Source organism: Coregonus clupeaformis, chromosome 6, assembly GCF_020615455.1.
Source record: "Coregonus clupeaformis isolate EN_2021a chromosome 6, ASM2061545v1, whole genome shotgun sequence".
In the NCBI taxonomy this organism is placed as follows: domain Eukaryota; kingdom Metazoa; phylum Chordata; class Actinopteri; order Salmoniformes; family Salmonidae; genus Coregonus; species Coregonus clupeaformis.
Window position 1 is genome coordinate 23,938,041 of NC_059197.1, and position 13,472 is coordinate 23,951,512.

General features: G+C 44.5%; 1 protein-coding gene across 1 annotated transcript in view; it reads left to right on the forward strand.

Moving 5' to 3' along the window:
- The window catches only part of LOC121568029 (sacsin), a 43,530-nt gene that overhangs the window by 16,377 nt on the left and 13,681 nt on the right, over positions 1–13,472 (forward strand). The window contains exons 4-9 of the mRNA XM_041878563.2: positions 1,546–1,636; positions 1,775–1,860; positions 3,872–3,983; positions 4,180–4,326; positions 4,469–5,951; positions 7,695–7,786. Coding sequence (XP_041734497.2) covers positions 1,546–1,636; positions 1,775–1,860; positions 3,872–3,983; positions 4,180–4,326; positions 4,469–5,951; positions 7,695–7,786 — 2,011 coding nt within the window. The remainder of the gene's footprint in view (positions 1–1,545; positions 1,637–1,774; positions 1,861–3,871; positions 3,984–4,179; positions 4,327–4,468; positions 5,952–7,694; positions 7,787–13,472) is intronic.

The following is a 13,472-nucleotide window of genomic DNA, read 5'->3' on the forward strand; positions in this document are numbered from 1 at the left end:
GTCACACTCCAAACTCCACTATGGCCAAGACCAAAGAGCTGTTAAAGGACACCAGAAACAAAATTGTAGACCTTCACCAGGCTGGGAAGACTGAATCTGCAATAGGTAAGCAGCTTGGTTTGAAGAAATCATCTGTGGGAGCAATTATTAGGAAATGGAAGACATACAAGACCACTGATAATCTCCCTCGATCTGGGGCTCCACGCAAGATCTCACCCCGTGGGGTCAAAATGATCACAAGAACGGTGAGCAAAAATCCCAGAACCACACGGGGGGACCTAGTGAATGACCTGCAGAGAGCTGGGACCAAAGTAACAAAGCCTACCATCAGTAACACACTACGCCGCCAGGGACTCAAATCCTGCAGTGCCAGACGTGTCCCCCTGATTAAGCCAGTACATGTCCAGGCCCGTCTGAAGTTTGCTAGAGTGCATTTGGATGATCCAGAAGAGGATTGGGAGAATGTCATATGGTCAGATGAAACCAAAATAGAACTTTTTGGTAAAAACTCAACTCGTCGTGTTTGGAGGACAAAGAATGCTGAGTTGCATCCAAAGAACACCATACCTACTGTGAAGCATGGGGGTGGAAACATCATGCTTTGGGGCTGTTTTTCTGCAAAGGGACCAGAACGACTGATCCGTGTAAAGGAAAGAATGAATGGGGCCATGAATAGTGAGATTTTGAGTGAAAACCTCCTTCCATCAGCAAGGGCATTGAAGATGAAACGTGGCTGGGTCTTTCAGCATGACAATGATCCCAAACACACCGCCCGGGCAACGAAGGAGTGGCTTCGTAAGAATCATTTCAAGGTCCTGGAGTGGCCTAGCCAGTCTCCAGATCTCAACCCCATAGAAAATCTTTGGAGGGAGTTGAAAGTCCGTGTTGCCCAGCGACAGCCCCAAAACATCACTGCTCTAGAGGAGATCTGCATGGAGGAATGGGCCAAAATACCAGCAACAGTGTGTGAAAACCTTGTGAAGACTTACAGAAAACGTTTGACCTGTGGCATTGCCAACAAAGGGTATATAACAAAGTATTGAGAAACTTTTGTTATTGACCAAATACTTATTTTCCACCATAATTTGCAAATAAATTCATAAAAAATCCTACAATGTGATTTTCTGGAGAAAAAATGTCTCATTGTGTCTGTCATAGTTGACGTGTACCTATGATGAAAATTACAGGCCTCTCTCATCTTTTTAAGTGGGAGAACTTGCACAATTGGTGGCTGACTAAATACTTTTTTCCCCCACTGTATCAGTAACACAATATTGTACAAACCATGGCCAGCAAGAAAAAGTAACAATCAGTATTAGTCAGTCAGTTACAGTATGTGAGTAGTCAGACAGCCTCTGTGATGGGAGGTTTGGTTTGCAGAGCAGGGCTCGTCATGCAGGATTGCTTGTTCCTGTGCCAGAAGTGCTGAGCGAAGCGAGTGATGCTACAGATGAGGGTTTTCACCTTGGAGAGCGAGAGATAATGGTCTTACTGTAAGCCTGCCTGCCTGCTGCTCATGGTGTGTTCTGTCTCCCCCAACTTCAGCTGGATGATAAAGTACAGATTGGGACCCTGGTGCCCACGGGAAGCCCTGAAGTATGCATGACACTGGAGGGAAGCGGCCTGAAAGGGGGAGGTAAGATAATAGATTACTGTAAATAGTTCTGGGATTAATCCATACACTTTTCACATAGATGTTCATAATCCTTTAGATTAGTTCTACATAAGTAGTATATGTTTCACATGACGTTTTATTTCACTGCTATTTTTACAGGGAGATTTGGACAGACGACACCACCATTAGTCGAGTTTTTGAAAGATATTCTAAGAAGGTATCCTGAAGGTGGACAGATTCTGAAAGTAAGTACAATGTATTAATGGTGTCTGACTTTAACCTAATGTACCCTGTAAGAGTCCATAGTAGCCCAACACATGGACTCATTGATGGTGATGATAAACAACCATGCCTAATAGTATTACATCCAGGCAAAGGTGATTATACTCTTGAGAGGAAAACACATAGGTTTGGATCCAAAAATAGGCCTGACACTTACTCTCACTGTTAAGACAATGGAAGCTCATTACCTAGCGACGTTCCACTCATTTCACACTGCCCTGGAAGATGCAATACCTCTGGGGGAAGGAAAGGCTCCTGAAGGTTTAACCTTACTGTGAAGATGATGGTTCAGATGCTCTGTGACTATGTAATAGTGTGATAATGCACTCAGAGCAATAATATTGACATGCACAATACCCTGTATGAATATAACATCTTTCTTTATATCTGTATGTATAGTATGTATTTATGTACAATACCAGTCAAAAGTTTGGACACACCTACTCATTCAAGGGTTTTTCTTTATTTTTTACTATTTTCTACATTGTAGAATAACAGTGAAGACATCAAAACTATGAAATAACACATATGGAATCATGTAGTAACCAAAAAAATATATTTTTGATTTTAGATTCTCAAAAGTAGCCACCCTTTGCCTTGATGACAGCTTTGCACACTCTTGGCATTCTCTCAACCAGCTTCATGAGGAATGCTTTTCTAACAGTCTTGAAGGAGTTCCCACATATGCTGAGCACTTGTTGGCAGCTTTTCCTACACTCTGCGGTCAAACTCATCCCAAACCATCTCAATTGGGTTGAGGTCGGGTGATTGTGGAGGCCAGGTAATCTGATGCAGCACTCCATCAGTGTGCCTTGAATTCTAAATAAATCACAGACAGTGTCACCAGCAAAGCACCCCCACACCATCACACCTCCTCCTCCATGCTTCACGGTGGGAACCACACATGCAGAGATCATCCGTTCACCTACTCTGCGTCTCACAAAGACACAGCGGTTGGAACCGAATATCTCAAATTTGGACTCATCAGACCAAAGGACAGATTTCCACTGGTCTAATGTCCATTGCTCGTGTTTCTTGGCCCAAGCAAGTCTCTTCTTCTTATTGGTTCGCTTTAGTAGTGGTTTCTTTGTGGCAATTTGACCATGAAGGCCTGATTCACTAAGTCTTCTCTGAACAGTTGATGTTGAGAAGTGTCTGTTACTTGAACTCTGTGAAGCATTTATTTGGGCAGTTAACTCTAATGAACTTATCCTCTGCAGCAGAGGTAACTCTGGATCTTACTTTGCTGTGGCGGTCCTCATGAGAGCCAGTTTCATCATAGCACTTGATGGTTTTTGCGACTGCACTTGAAGAAACTTTCAAAGTTCTTGAAATTTTCCGGATTGAATGATCTTCATGTCTTAAAGTAATGATGGACTATCGTTTCTCTTTGCTTATTTGAGCTGTTCCTGCCATAATATGGACATGGTCTTTTACCAAATAGGGCTATCTTCTGTATACCACCCCTACCTTGTCACAACACAACTGATTGGTTCAAACGCATTAAGAAGGAAATAAATTTCACAAATTAACTTTTAACAAGGCACACCTGTTAATTGAAATGCATTCCAGGTGACTACCTCATGAAGCTGGTTGAAAGAATGCCAAGAGTGTGCAAAGCTGTCATCAAGGCAAAGGGTGGCTACTTTGAAGAATCTCAAATATAACATATATTTTGATTTGTTTAACACTTTTTTGGTTACTACATGATTCCATATGTGTTATTTCATAGTTTTGATGTCTTCACTATTATGCTACAATGTAGAAAATAGTAAAAAAATAAAGAAAAACCCTGGAATGAGTAGTTGTGTCCAAACTTTTGACTGGTACTGTATGTACAGTATATGTACTGTATGTATGTATATATATGTATGTATGTATGTATGTGTGTATTTATGTATGTATCTTAATGTTACAAAACAAGGCCCTTAACCTTTAAGATGTTTTAAATGAGCTCAATGTTTTTCTCTGAAGGAGCTGATACAGAATGCTGAGGATGCTGGAGCCACAGAGGTTAAGTTTATGTATGATGAGACAGAGTATGGAGTGGAGTCACTTTGGTCACATGACATGGCTCAGTATCAAGGTAGGTTTTTATTCATTCTCACAGATTATTCAGTTTACCAGATATAGTGACATTTTTGTTTTCAGTAAGAAAAGTCTCAGAGTAGTGAGATATTGTGCTGTTTTGTTGGTTTTACCATAGCAGCAGCAAACATCTAAAAACTGTCATCAAGATGATGATCTTATTTGGATGATCTTATTTCTTGTTTTGATTTTAGGAACGGCCTTGTATGTGTACAATGATGCAGTGTTCACGACTGAAGATTGGAATGGAATTCAGGAGATAGCAAGGAGCAGAAAGAGAGAGGATCCTTTGAAAGTTGGAAGATTTGGTATTGGGTTCAACTCTGTGTACCACATAACAGGTGAGGCTTTTATTGAAATATTATTTTACCTGCATATGAGTAAGGTGATTATTCAGCATTATGTTTGATATTGCTTTCAATCTGCGCGTTTTTAAAGTTACCTTTAATCAATAAATAAAGAAATCTTGTTTGAATGTTTCAGATGTCCCCAGTATATTTAGTGGAGAACAGATCGGCATGCTGGACCCTCACCAGACTCTGTTTGGTGCCCATGAGTCTGGGCAGTGTTGGAACCTGAAGACAGATATGAAGGAGATCACAGAGCTCACTGACCAGTTTGCACCCTACATCGGCTTATTTGGAAACTCCGGTAAACCCATCAAGGACGGCAGCTTTTCTGGAACTCTGTTCCGCTTCCCGCTCCGCATTAAGCCCTCCCAGCTGAGCACCAACATCTACAACAAAGAGAAGGTGCTGGAGCTTTTCGAGTCTTTCAAAGCCGATGCTGACACAGTGCTTCTCTTCCTCAAGAGCGTTCAGAAGGTCTCCCTGCATGTGCATGAGTCAGACGGTACAGAACGCATGCTTTTCCAGGTGACAGCAGGAGAGAACCCAGAAGACAAGCTAGAGCGTCCTAACTCTCTAAAGACCCTGGGCCTGGCCACAGACAGCTATAGCAACGGAGTGCCCAGCAGTACTGTCACATGCGCCACCTACCAGGTCAACATCGAGACCCAGGATGAGACAGCCAAGGAGATCCAGAGGACCACCTGGCTGGTGTGTAACGGAGTGGGGGGCCGGGGCTTGTGCAGTGACCTGGACTCCCTGGCAGATGACCTGAAGTTCATCCCCACCATCGGCATCGCCCTGCCTCTCACCCGCAATGACGAGGACAAGGGCGCCACGTCTGGTTTCTCGGGGCGAGCCTTCTGTTTCCTGCCTCTCCCCCCTGGAGAGGAGAGCCTGACAGGGCTGCCGGTCCATGTCAGCGGCTTCTTTGGCCTCACAGACAATCGCAGAAGTATCAAATGGAGGGAGGTGGACCAGTGGAGGGACCCTGCAGCGCTCTGGAACGAGCTCCTCATCGTCACCATCATCCCCAGGGCCTACTTCACCCTCATCATGGAGGCCATCAAGAGGATCCAAACCAAGAAGGACCAAGACTTCCCCCTCTTACCTAGAGGTACTTATGGGGCCTGGCCAGACACCAACCGGATCAAACCTCGCTGGAAGCCCATACTGGAGCCTCTGTTTCATGACTTGCTACAGCAGCAGGTCATCTACTCTCTCACTAACAGCTGGATCCATGTGGACGAGGCTGTGTTTTCAGAGCTGGACACAGATGTGGACATCACAGAGACGGTGATCAGCTACCTCCAAAGCTCAGGGATGCAGGTGGCTAGAGTGCCTGCCGCTGTGGACGCGGTCCTGGACACGTACGTAAAGGGGCCTGCCTCTGTGAAGAAGGTGACCCCTTCTCTGGTGCGGCAGGTGATCAGGAAGGACAAACACAAAGGGTCCTCTCAGGAGAAGCTGCTTCTGCTGGAGTTTGTCCTCAGCGACAAAGGTTACAGCGACCTCATTGGACTAGAGCTGCTGCCTTTGCAAGATGAGACATTTGCAGCGTTCTCCTCCTCTGTCAGTGATAAGGATGCAGTTTACATGGCTTCGGAAGAATACCCCAGGTACAGAATTAAAGTCCTCAGACTTTCTCTATGCCTTAGCAAAACCACAAAGAAACACATACAGTGAGGGAAAAAAGTATTTGATCCCCTGCTGATTTTGTACGTTTGCCCACTGACAAAGAAATTATCAGTCTATAATTTTAATGGTAGGTATATTTGAACAGTGAGAAACAGAATAACAACAAAAAAATCCAGAAAAACGCATGTCAAAAATTTTATAAATTGATTTGCATTTTAATTATTTGACCCCTCTCAATCAGAATGATTTCTGGCTCCCAGGTGTCTTTTATACAGGTAACGAGCTGAGATTAGGAGCACACTCTTAAAGGGAGTGCTCCTAATCTCAGTTTGTTACCTGTATAAAAGACACCTGTCCACAGAAGCAATCAATCAATCAGATTCCAAATTCTCCACCATGGCCAAGACCAAAGAGCTCTCCAAGGATGTCAGGGACAAGATTGTAGACCTACACAAGGCTGGAATGGGCTACAAGACCATCACCAAGCAGCTTGGTGAGAAGGTGACAACAGTTGGTGTGATTATTCGCAAATGGAAGAAACACAAAAGAACTGTCAATCTTCCTCGGCCTGGGGCTCCATGCAAGATCTCACCTCGTGGAGTTGCAATGATCATGAGAACGGTGAGGAATCAGCCCAGAACTACACGGGAGGATCTTGTCAAGGATCTCAAGGCAGCTGGGACCATAGTCACCAAGAAAACAATTGGTATTACACTATGCCGTGAAGGACTGAAATCCTGCAGCGCCCGCAAGGTCCCCCTGCTCAAGAAAGCACATATACAGGCCCGTCTGAAGTTTGCCAATGAACATCTGAATGATTCAGAGGAGAACTGGGTGAAAGTGTTGTGGTCAGATGAGACCAAAATCGAGCTCTTTGGCATCACCTCAACTCGCCGTGTTTGGAGGAGGAGGAATGCTGCCTATGACCCCAAGAACACCATCCCCACCGTCAAACATGGAGGTGGAAACATTATGCTTTGGTGGTGTTTTTCTGCTAAGGGGACAGGACAACTTCACCACATCAAAGGGGAGATGGACGGGGCCATGTACCGTCAAATCTTGGGTGAGAACCTCCTTCCCTCAGCCAGGTCATTGAAAATGGGTCGTGGATGGGTATTCCAGCATGACAATGACCCAAAACACATGGCCAAGGCAACAAAGGAGTGGCTCAAGAAGAAGCACATTAAGGCCTAGCCAGTCTCCAGACCTTAATCCCATAGAAAATCTGTGGCGGGAGCTGAAGGTTCGAGTTGCCAAACGTCAGCCTCGAAACCATAATGACTTGGAGAAGATCTGCAAAGAGGAGTGGGACAAAATCCCTCCTGAGATGTGTGCAAACCTGGTGGCCAACTACAAAAAAATTTCTGAACTCTGTGATTGCCAACAAGGGTTTTGCCACCAAGTACTAAGTCATGTTTTGCAGAGGGGTCAAATACTTATTTCCCTCATAAAAATGCAAATCAATTTATAACATTTTTGACATGCGTTTTTCTGGATTTTGTTGTTGTTATTCTGTCTCTCACTGTTCAAATAAACCTACCATTAAAATTATAGACTGATCATGTCTTTGTCAGTGGGCAAACGTACAAAATCAGCAGGGGATCAAATACTTTTTTCCCTCACTGTATTTGAATGCAAGTATTGTTGACTGTCAGCGATATGCTAGATTGCAGCCTGTGAGCTAATATATAACAGTGTGTACTCTCTGTTTGTTTTGTGTTAAGGTCTCTTTACCCTGGACTGGAGGGACGATTCATACTGGAGGGCATTAAACCATCAGTTATGAGCAGCCTGAAGGATGCAGCCAAAAGCAGAGGTAAACCCCCACTCACATGTTACATGAATGTCCCACTAAAATGACTTTAATTTTTATATCTGGTGTGTGTCTGTCATCGGAGGAGCCACCTTAATCCTAATATTAGATTTGGACACCAACATTATTTCTAGGAAATAAAATAGATGAATTTAGAAGACATGCAGTCTAAACTATAGCTCAACATACAGTAGATTCAAACGGTTACAAGGCAGCTTCACTGCCTTCACCGCCTAGTTCAGGCTGTGTTCTGTGAGGGATGTGTAAGGTTCTTAGCCAGGTAGTAGTAACTCCTGGTCACCCCATTCCCCTGCTGCCCCCGTGGGACATTAAACCTGGTGCACTGCTGATAGATAATTTATAACTGCTGAGTGTGTGTGTGAGCTGGCAGATGGGGGAGTCGGTTTTGTGCCTCACATTCCACTCACTGCTATCAGATCCTGGACATGCTCGCTCCCATACCCAACCAGGAGTGTGCCAAAAGGGCCAGGAGCCAGTCAGGGGGAATATGCTGAATTAACAGATTTGTCCATTAAAGCCCTTTGCTGCACGGTCCAGAGAACACAATGTGTCCACATCCTGACCGCCACATAACAAATCAAATCAGATATTTTATTTCATTATGTGTGAATCAAACATCGTTTTCACAGTGTGTATAATCTGGACATAATATGGCATTGAAGGATTCTTCATGTTGAGCTAGGAGTTGTCTGTGAAACTGTTGAAAGTTCTAGCCAGGGCAGAGAGGTGCACTCCATCATTCTGACTGCCAGTGGTAGCTAGATTGAAGGAGTGAGGTAATAATATGTTGTTCTAACTGTATCTAGTATATTTCTGTAAATAGACGTTATGGATTCATTTGGAATATTGCCTTTCAGAAAAATATTGCAATCCTGAATAATATTGATCCATTATCAGATTTATCCTTTTAATTTTATGAGTTGACACAATTCCAACTTTCTACTTTACTCAAAGCCTAAGTCATTTTCCTGACACCTCTCTGGCTCTCTGCTGGTCTGTCATTGCCACCTCATAGCTAGGACACCACCTTGGGTGCTGCTGCATGCATCAGAGATTGAATTATCCCCATTACACTTCATTAAGTGGGTCACATAGAAGGTCGTCTCACACAATAGACCCTTCACACATAGCCATGCAGAACGACATCTGTATGATCCTCTGCCAGAGACACTAGAATTCCCCTACCTCAGCGGTGTTATATGATCGCTGCCCTACAGTGGCTTTTGGAGTTATTGACTGTCTGCTACTGCAGCCACCCATGAGTGCTCTGGGGGCTCATCCTCAGAATCGCCACCTCGTCATCACAGTCTCTTGGCAGATTGATTGTATCCTCTGCTATCAATGCAAACTAGTATATCAAAGTAAAATCCATTACAGTTACATTTTAAAATAACATTTATACAACTATAATGACATTCCTGCTTACAAGCAAAAACTAAAGCAGGAAGCACCAGTGACTTGGTCAATATAAAAGTGGTCAGATGAAGCAGATGCTAAGCTACAGGACTGTTTTGCTAGCACAGACTGGAATATGTTCCGGGATTCTTCCGAAAGCATTGAGGAGTGTACCACATCAGTCACTGGCTTCATCAATAAGTGCATCGATGACGTCGTCCCCACAGTGACTGTACGTACATACCCCAACCAGAAGCTATGGATTACAGGCAACATCCGCACTGAGCTAAAGGGTAGAGCTGCCGCTTTCAAGGAGCGGGACTCTAACCCGGAAGGTTATAAGAAATCCCGCTATGCCCTCTGACAAACCATCAAACAGGCAAAGCGTCAATACAGGACTAAGATCGAATCGTACTACACCGGCTCCGACGCTCGTCGGATGTGGCAGGGCTTGCAAACTATTACAGACTACAAAGGGAAGCACAGCTGCGAGCTGCCCAGTGACACGAGCCTACCAGACGAGCTAAATTACTTCTATGCTTGCTTCGAGGCAAGTTACACTGAAACATGTATGAGAGCATCAGCTGTTCCGTAGCCGATGTGAGTAAGACCTTTAAACAGGTCAACATTCACAAGTCCGCAGGGCCAGACGGATTACCAGGACGTGTACTCCGAGCATGCGCTGACCAACTGGCAAGTGTCTTCACTGACATTTTCAACCTCTCCCTGTCTGAGTCTGTAATACCAACATGTTTCAAGCAGACCACCATAGTCCCTGTGCCCAATAACACTAAGGTAACCTGCCTAAATGATTACCGACCCGTAACACTCACGTCTGTAGCCATGAAGTGCTTTGAAAGGCTGGTCATGGCTCACATCAACACCATTATCCCAGAAACCCTAGACCCACTCCAATTTGCATATCGCCCCAACAGATCCACAGATGATGCAATATCTATTGCGCTCCACACTGCCCTTTTCCCACCTGGACAAAAGGAACACCTATGTGAGAATGCTATTCATTGACTACAGCTCAGCGTTCAACACCATAGTGCCCTCAAAGCTCATCACTAAGCTAAGGACCCTGGGACTAAACACTTCCCTCTGCAACTGGATCCTGGACTTCCTGATGGGCCGCCCCCAGGTGGTAAGGGTAGGTAACAACACATCCGCCACGCTGATCCTCAACACGAGGGCCCTTCAGGGGTGCATGCTCAGTACCCTCCTGTGTACTCCATGTTCACTCATGACTGCATGGCCAGGCACGACTCCAACACCATCATTAAGTTTGCCGATGACACAACAGTGGTAGGCCTGATCAACGACAACGACGAGACAGCCTATAGGGAGGAGGTCAGAGACCTGGCTGTGTGGTGCCAGGACAACAACCTCTCCCTCAACGTGATCAAGACAAAGGAGATGATTGTGGACTACAGGAAAAAGAAGAGGACCGAGCACAACCCCATTCTCATTGATGGGGCTGTAGTGGAGCAGGTTGAGAGCTTGAAGTTCCTTGGTGTCCACATCACCAACAAACTAACATGGTCCAAGCACACCAAGACAGTCATGAAGAGGGCAAGACAAAACCTATTCCCGCTAAGGAGACTGAAAAGATTTGGCATGGGTCCTCAGATCCTCAAAAGGTTCTACAGCTGCACCATCGAGAGCATCCTGACTGGTTGCATCACTGCCTGGTATGGCAACTGCTCGGCCTCCGACCGCAAGGCACTACAGAGGGTAGTGCGTACGGCCCAGTACATAACTGGGGACAAGCTTCCTGCCATCCAGGACCTCTATACCAGGCGGTGTCAGAGGAAGGCCCTAAAAATTGTCAAAGACTCCAGCCACCCTAGTCATAGAATGTTCTCTCTGCTACCGCATGGCAAGATGTACCGGAGCGCCAAGTCTAGGTCCAAGAGGCTTCTAAACAGCTTCTACCCCCAAGCCGTAAGACTCCTGAACATCTAATCAAATGGCTACCCAGGCTATTTGCATTGCCCCCCCTCCCACCCCTCTTTTACGCTGCTGCTACTCTCTGCTTATTATCTATGCATATTCACTTTAATAACTCTACCTACATGTACATTTTACCCCAATTACCTCGACTAACCGGTGCCCCCGCACATTGACTCGGTACCGGTACCCCCTGTTTATAGCCTCGCTATTGTTATTTTTATTCCTGCGCTTTAATTATTTGTTACTTTTAGTTCTTATTATTTTATAATGTATTTTTTTGTGATTTCTTTTGATATTCTTTCTTAAAACTGCATTGTTGGTTAATGGCTTGTAAGTAAGCATTTTACTGTAAGGTCTACACCTGTTGTATTCGGCGCATGTGACAAATACATTTGATTTGATTTGATTTTTGGGAATCACAGGATGTACAGTGAGGGAAAAAAGTATTTGATCCCCTGCTGATTTTGTACGTTTGCCCACTGACAAAGACATGATCAGTCTATAATTTTAATGGTAGGTTTATTTGAACAGTGAGAGACAGAATTACAACAAAAATATCCAGAAAAACGCATGTCAAAAATGTTTTCAATTGATTTGCATTTTAATGAGGGAAATAAGTATTTGACCCCTCTGCAAAACATGACTTAGTACTTGGTGGCAAAAACCTTGTTGGCAATCAGAGGTCAGACGTTTCTTGTAGTTGGCCACCAGGTTTGCACACATCCCAGGAGGGATTTTGTTCCACTCCTCTTTGCAGATCTTCTCCAAGTCATTAGGGTTTCGAGGCTGACGTTTGGCAACTCGAACCTTCAGCTCCCTCCACAGATTGTCTATGGGATTAAGGTCTGGAGACTGGCTAGGCCACTCCAGGACCTTAATGTGCTTCTTCTTGAGCCACTCCTTTGTTGCCTTGGCCGTGTGTTTTGGGTCATTGCCATGCTGGAATACCCATCCACGACCCATTTTCAATGCCCTGGCTGAGGGAAGGAGGTTCTCACCCAAGATTTGACGGTACATGGCCCCGTCCATTGTCCCTTTGATGCGGTGAAGTTGTCCTGTCCCCTTAGCAGAAAAACAAGCCCAAAGCATAATGTTTCCACCTCCATGTTTGACGGTGGGGATGGTGTTCTTGGGGTCATAGGCAGCATTCCTCCTCCTCCAAACACGGCGAGTTGAGGTGATGCCAAAGAGCTCCATTTTGGTCTCATCTGACCACAACACTTTCACCCAGTTCTCCTCTGAATCATTCAGATGTTCATTGGCAAACTTCAGACGGCCCTGTATATGTGCTTTCTTGAGCAGGGGGACATTGCGGGCGCTGCAGGATTTCAGTCCTTCACGGCTTAGTGTGTTACCAATTGTTTTCTTGGTGACTATGGTCCCAGCTGCCTTGAGATCATTGACAAGATCCTTCCGTGTAGTTCTGGGCTGATTCCTCACCGTTCTCATGATCATTGCAACTCCACGAGGTGAGATCTTGCATGGAGCCCCAGGCTGAGGGAGATTTACAGTTATTTTGTGTTTCTTCCATTTGCGAATAATCGCACCAACTGTTGTCACCTTCTCACCAAGCTGCTTGGCGATGGTTTTGTAGCCCATTCCAGCCTTGTGTAGGTCTACAATCTTGTCCCTGACATCCTTGGAGAGCTCTTTGGTCTTGGCCATGGTGGAGAGTTTGGAATCTGATTGATTGATTGCTTCTGTGGACAGGTGTCTTTTATACAGGTAACAAGCTGAGATTAGGAGCACTCCCTTTAAGAGTGTGCTCCTAATCTCAGATCGTTACCTGTATAAAAGACACCTGGGAGCCAGAAATCTTTCTGATTGAGAGGTGGTCAAATACTTATTTCCCTCATTAAAATGCAAATCAATGTATAACATTTTTGATATGCGTTTTTCTGGATTTTTTTGTTGTTATTCTGTCTCTCACTGTTCAAATAAACCTACCATTAAAATTATAGACTGATCATGTCTTTGTCAGTGGGCAAACGTACAAAATCAGCTGGGGGATCAAATACTTTCTTCCCTCACTGTAGTTACATTTAAGTTGAAATAGTTATCAACGCGCTAACCTAAATGTCTAAAACATGTAATTTAAATGTAATTGCAGTGCAACAATTTCTTTGGGGGTGTTCAGGTAGGTACTTTGACATGTGGTGTTGTGTCCCGGAATAATTTTTGACATTAACCCAAACCAATACATTGTTTTAATGGGCACTATGCAAACTCTAATCTAATCTGTATCATACATTTAATGTGAACAGTAGCTAACATTGCCTCAACATTGATAAAGTCTGAATAGAATACATTTTTGGAA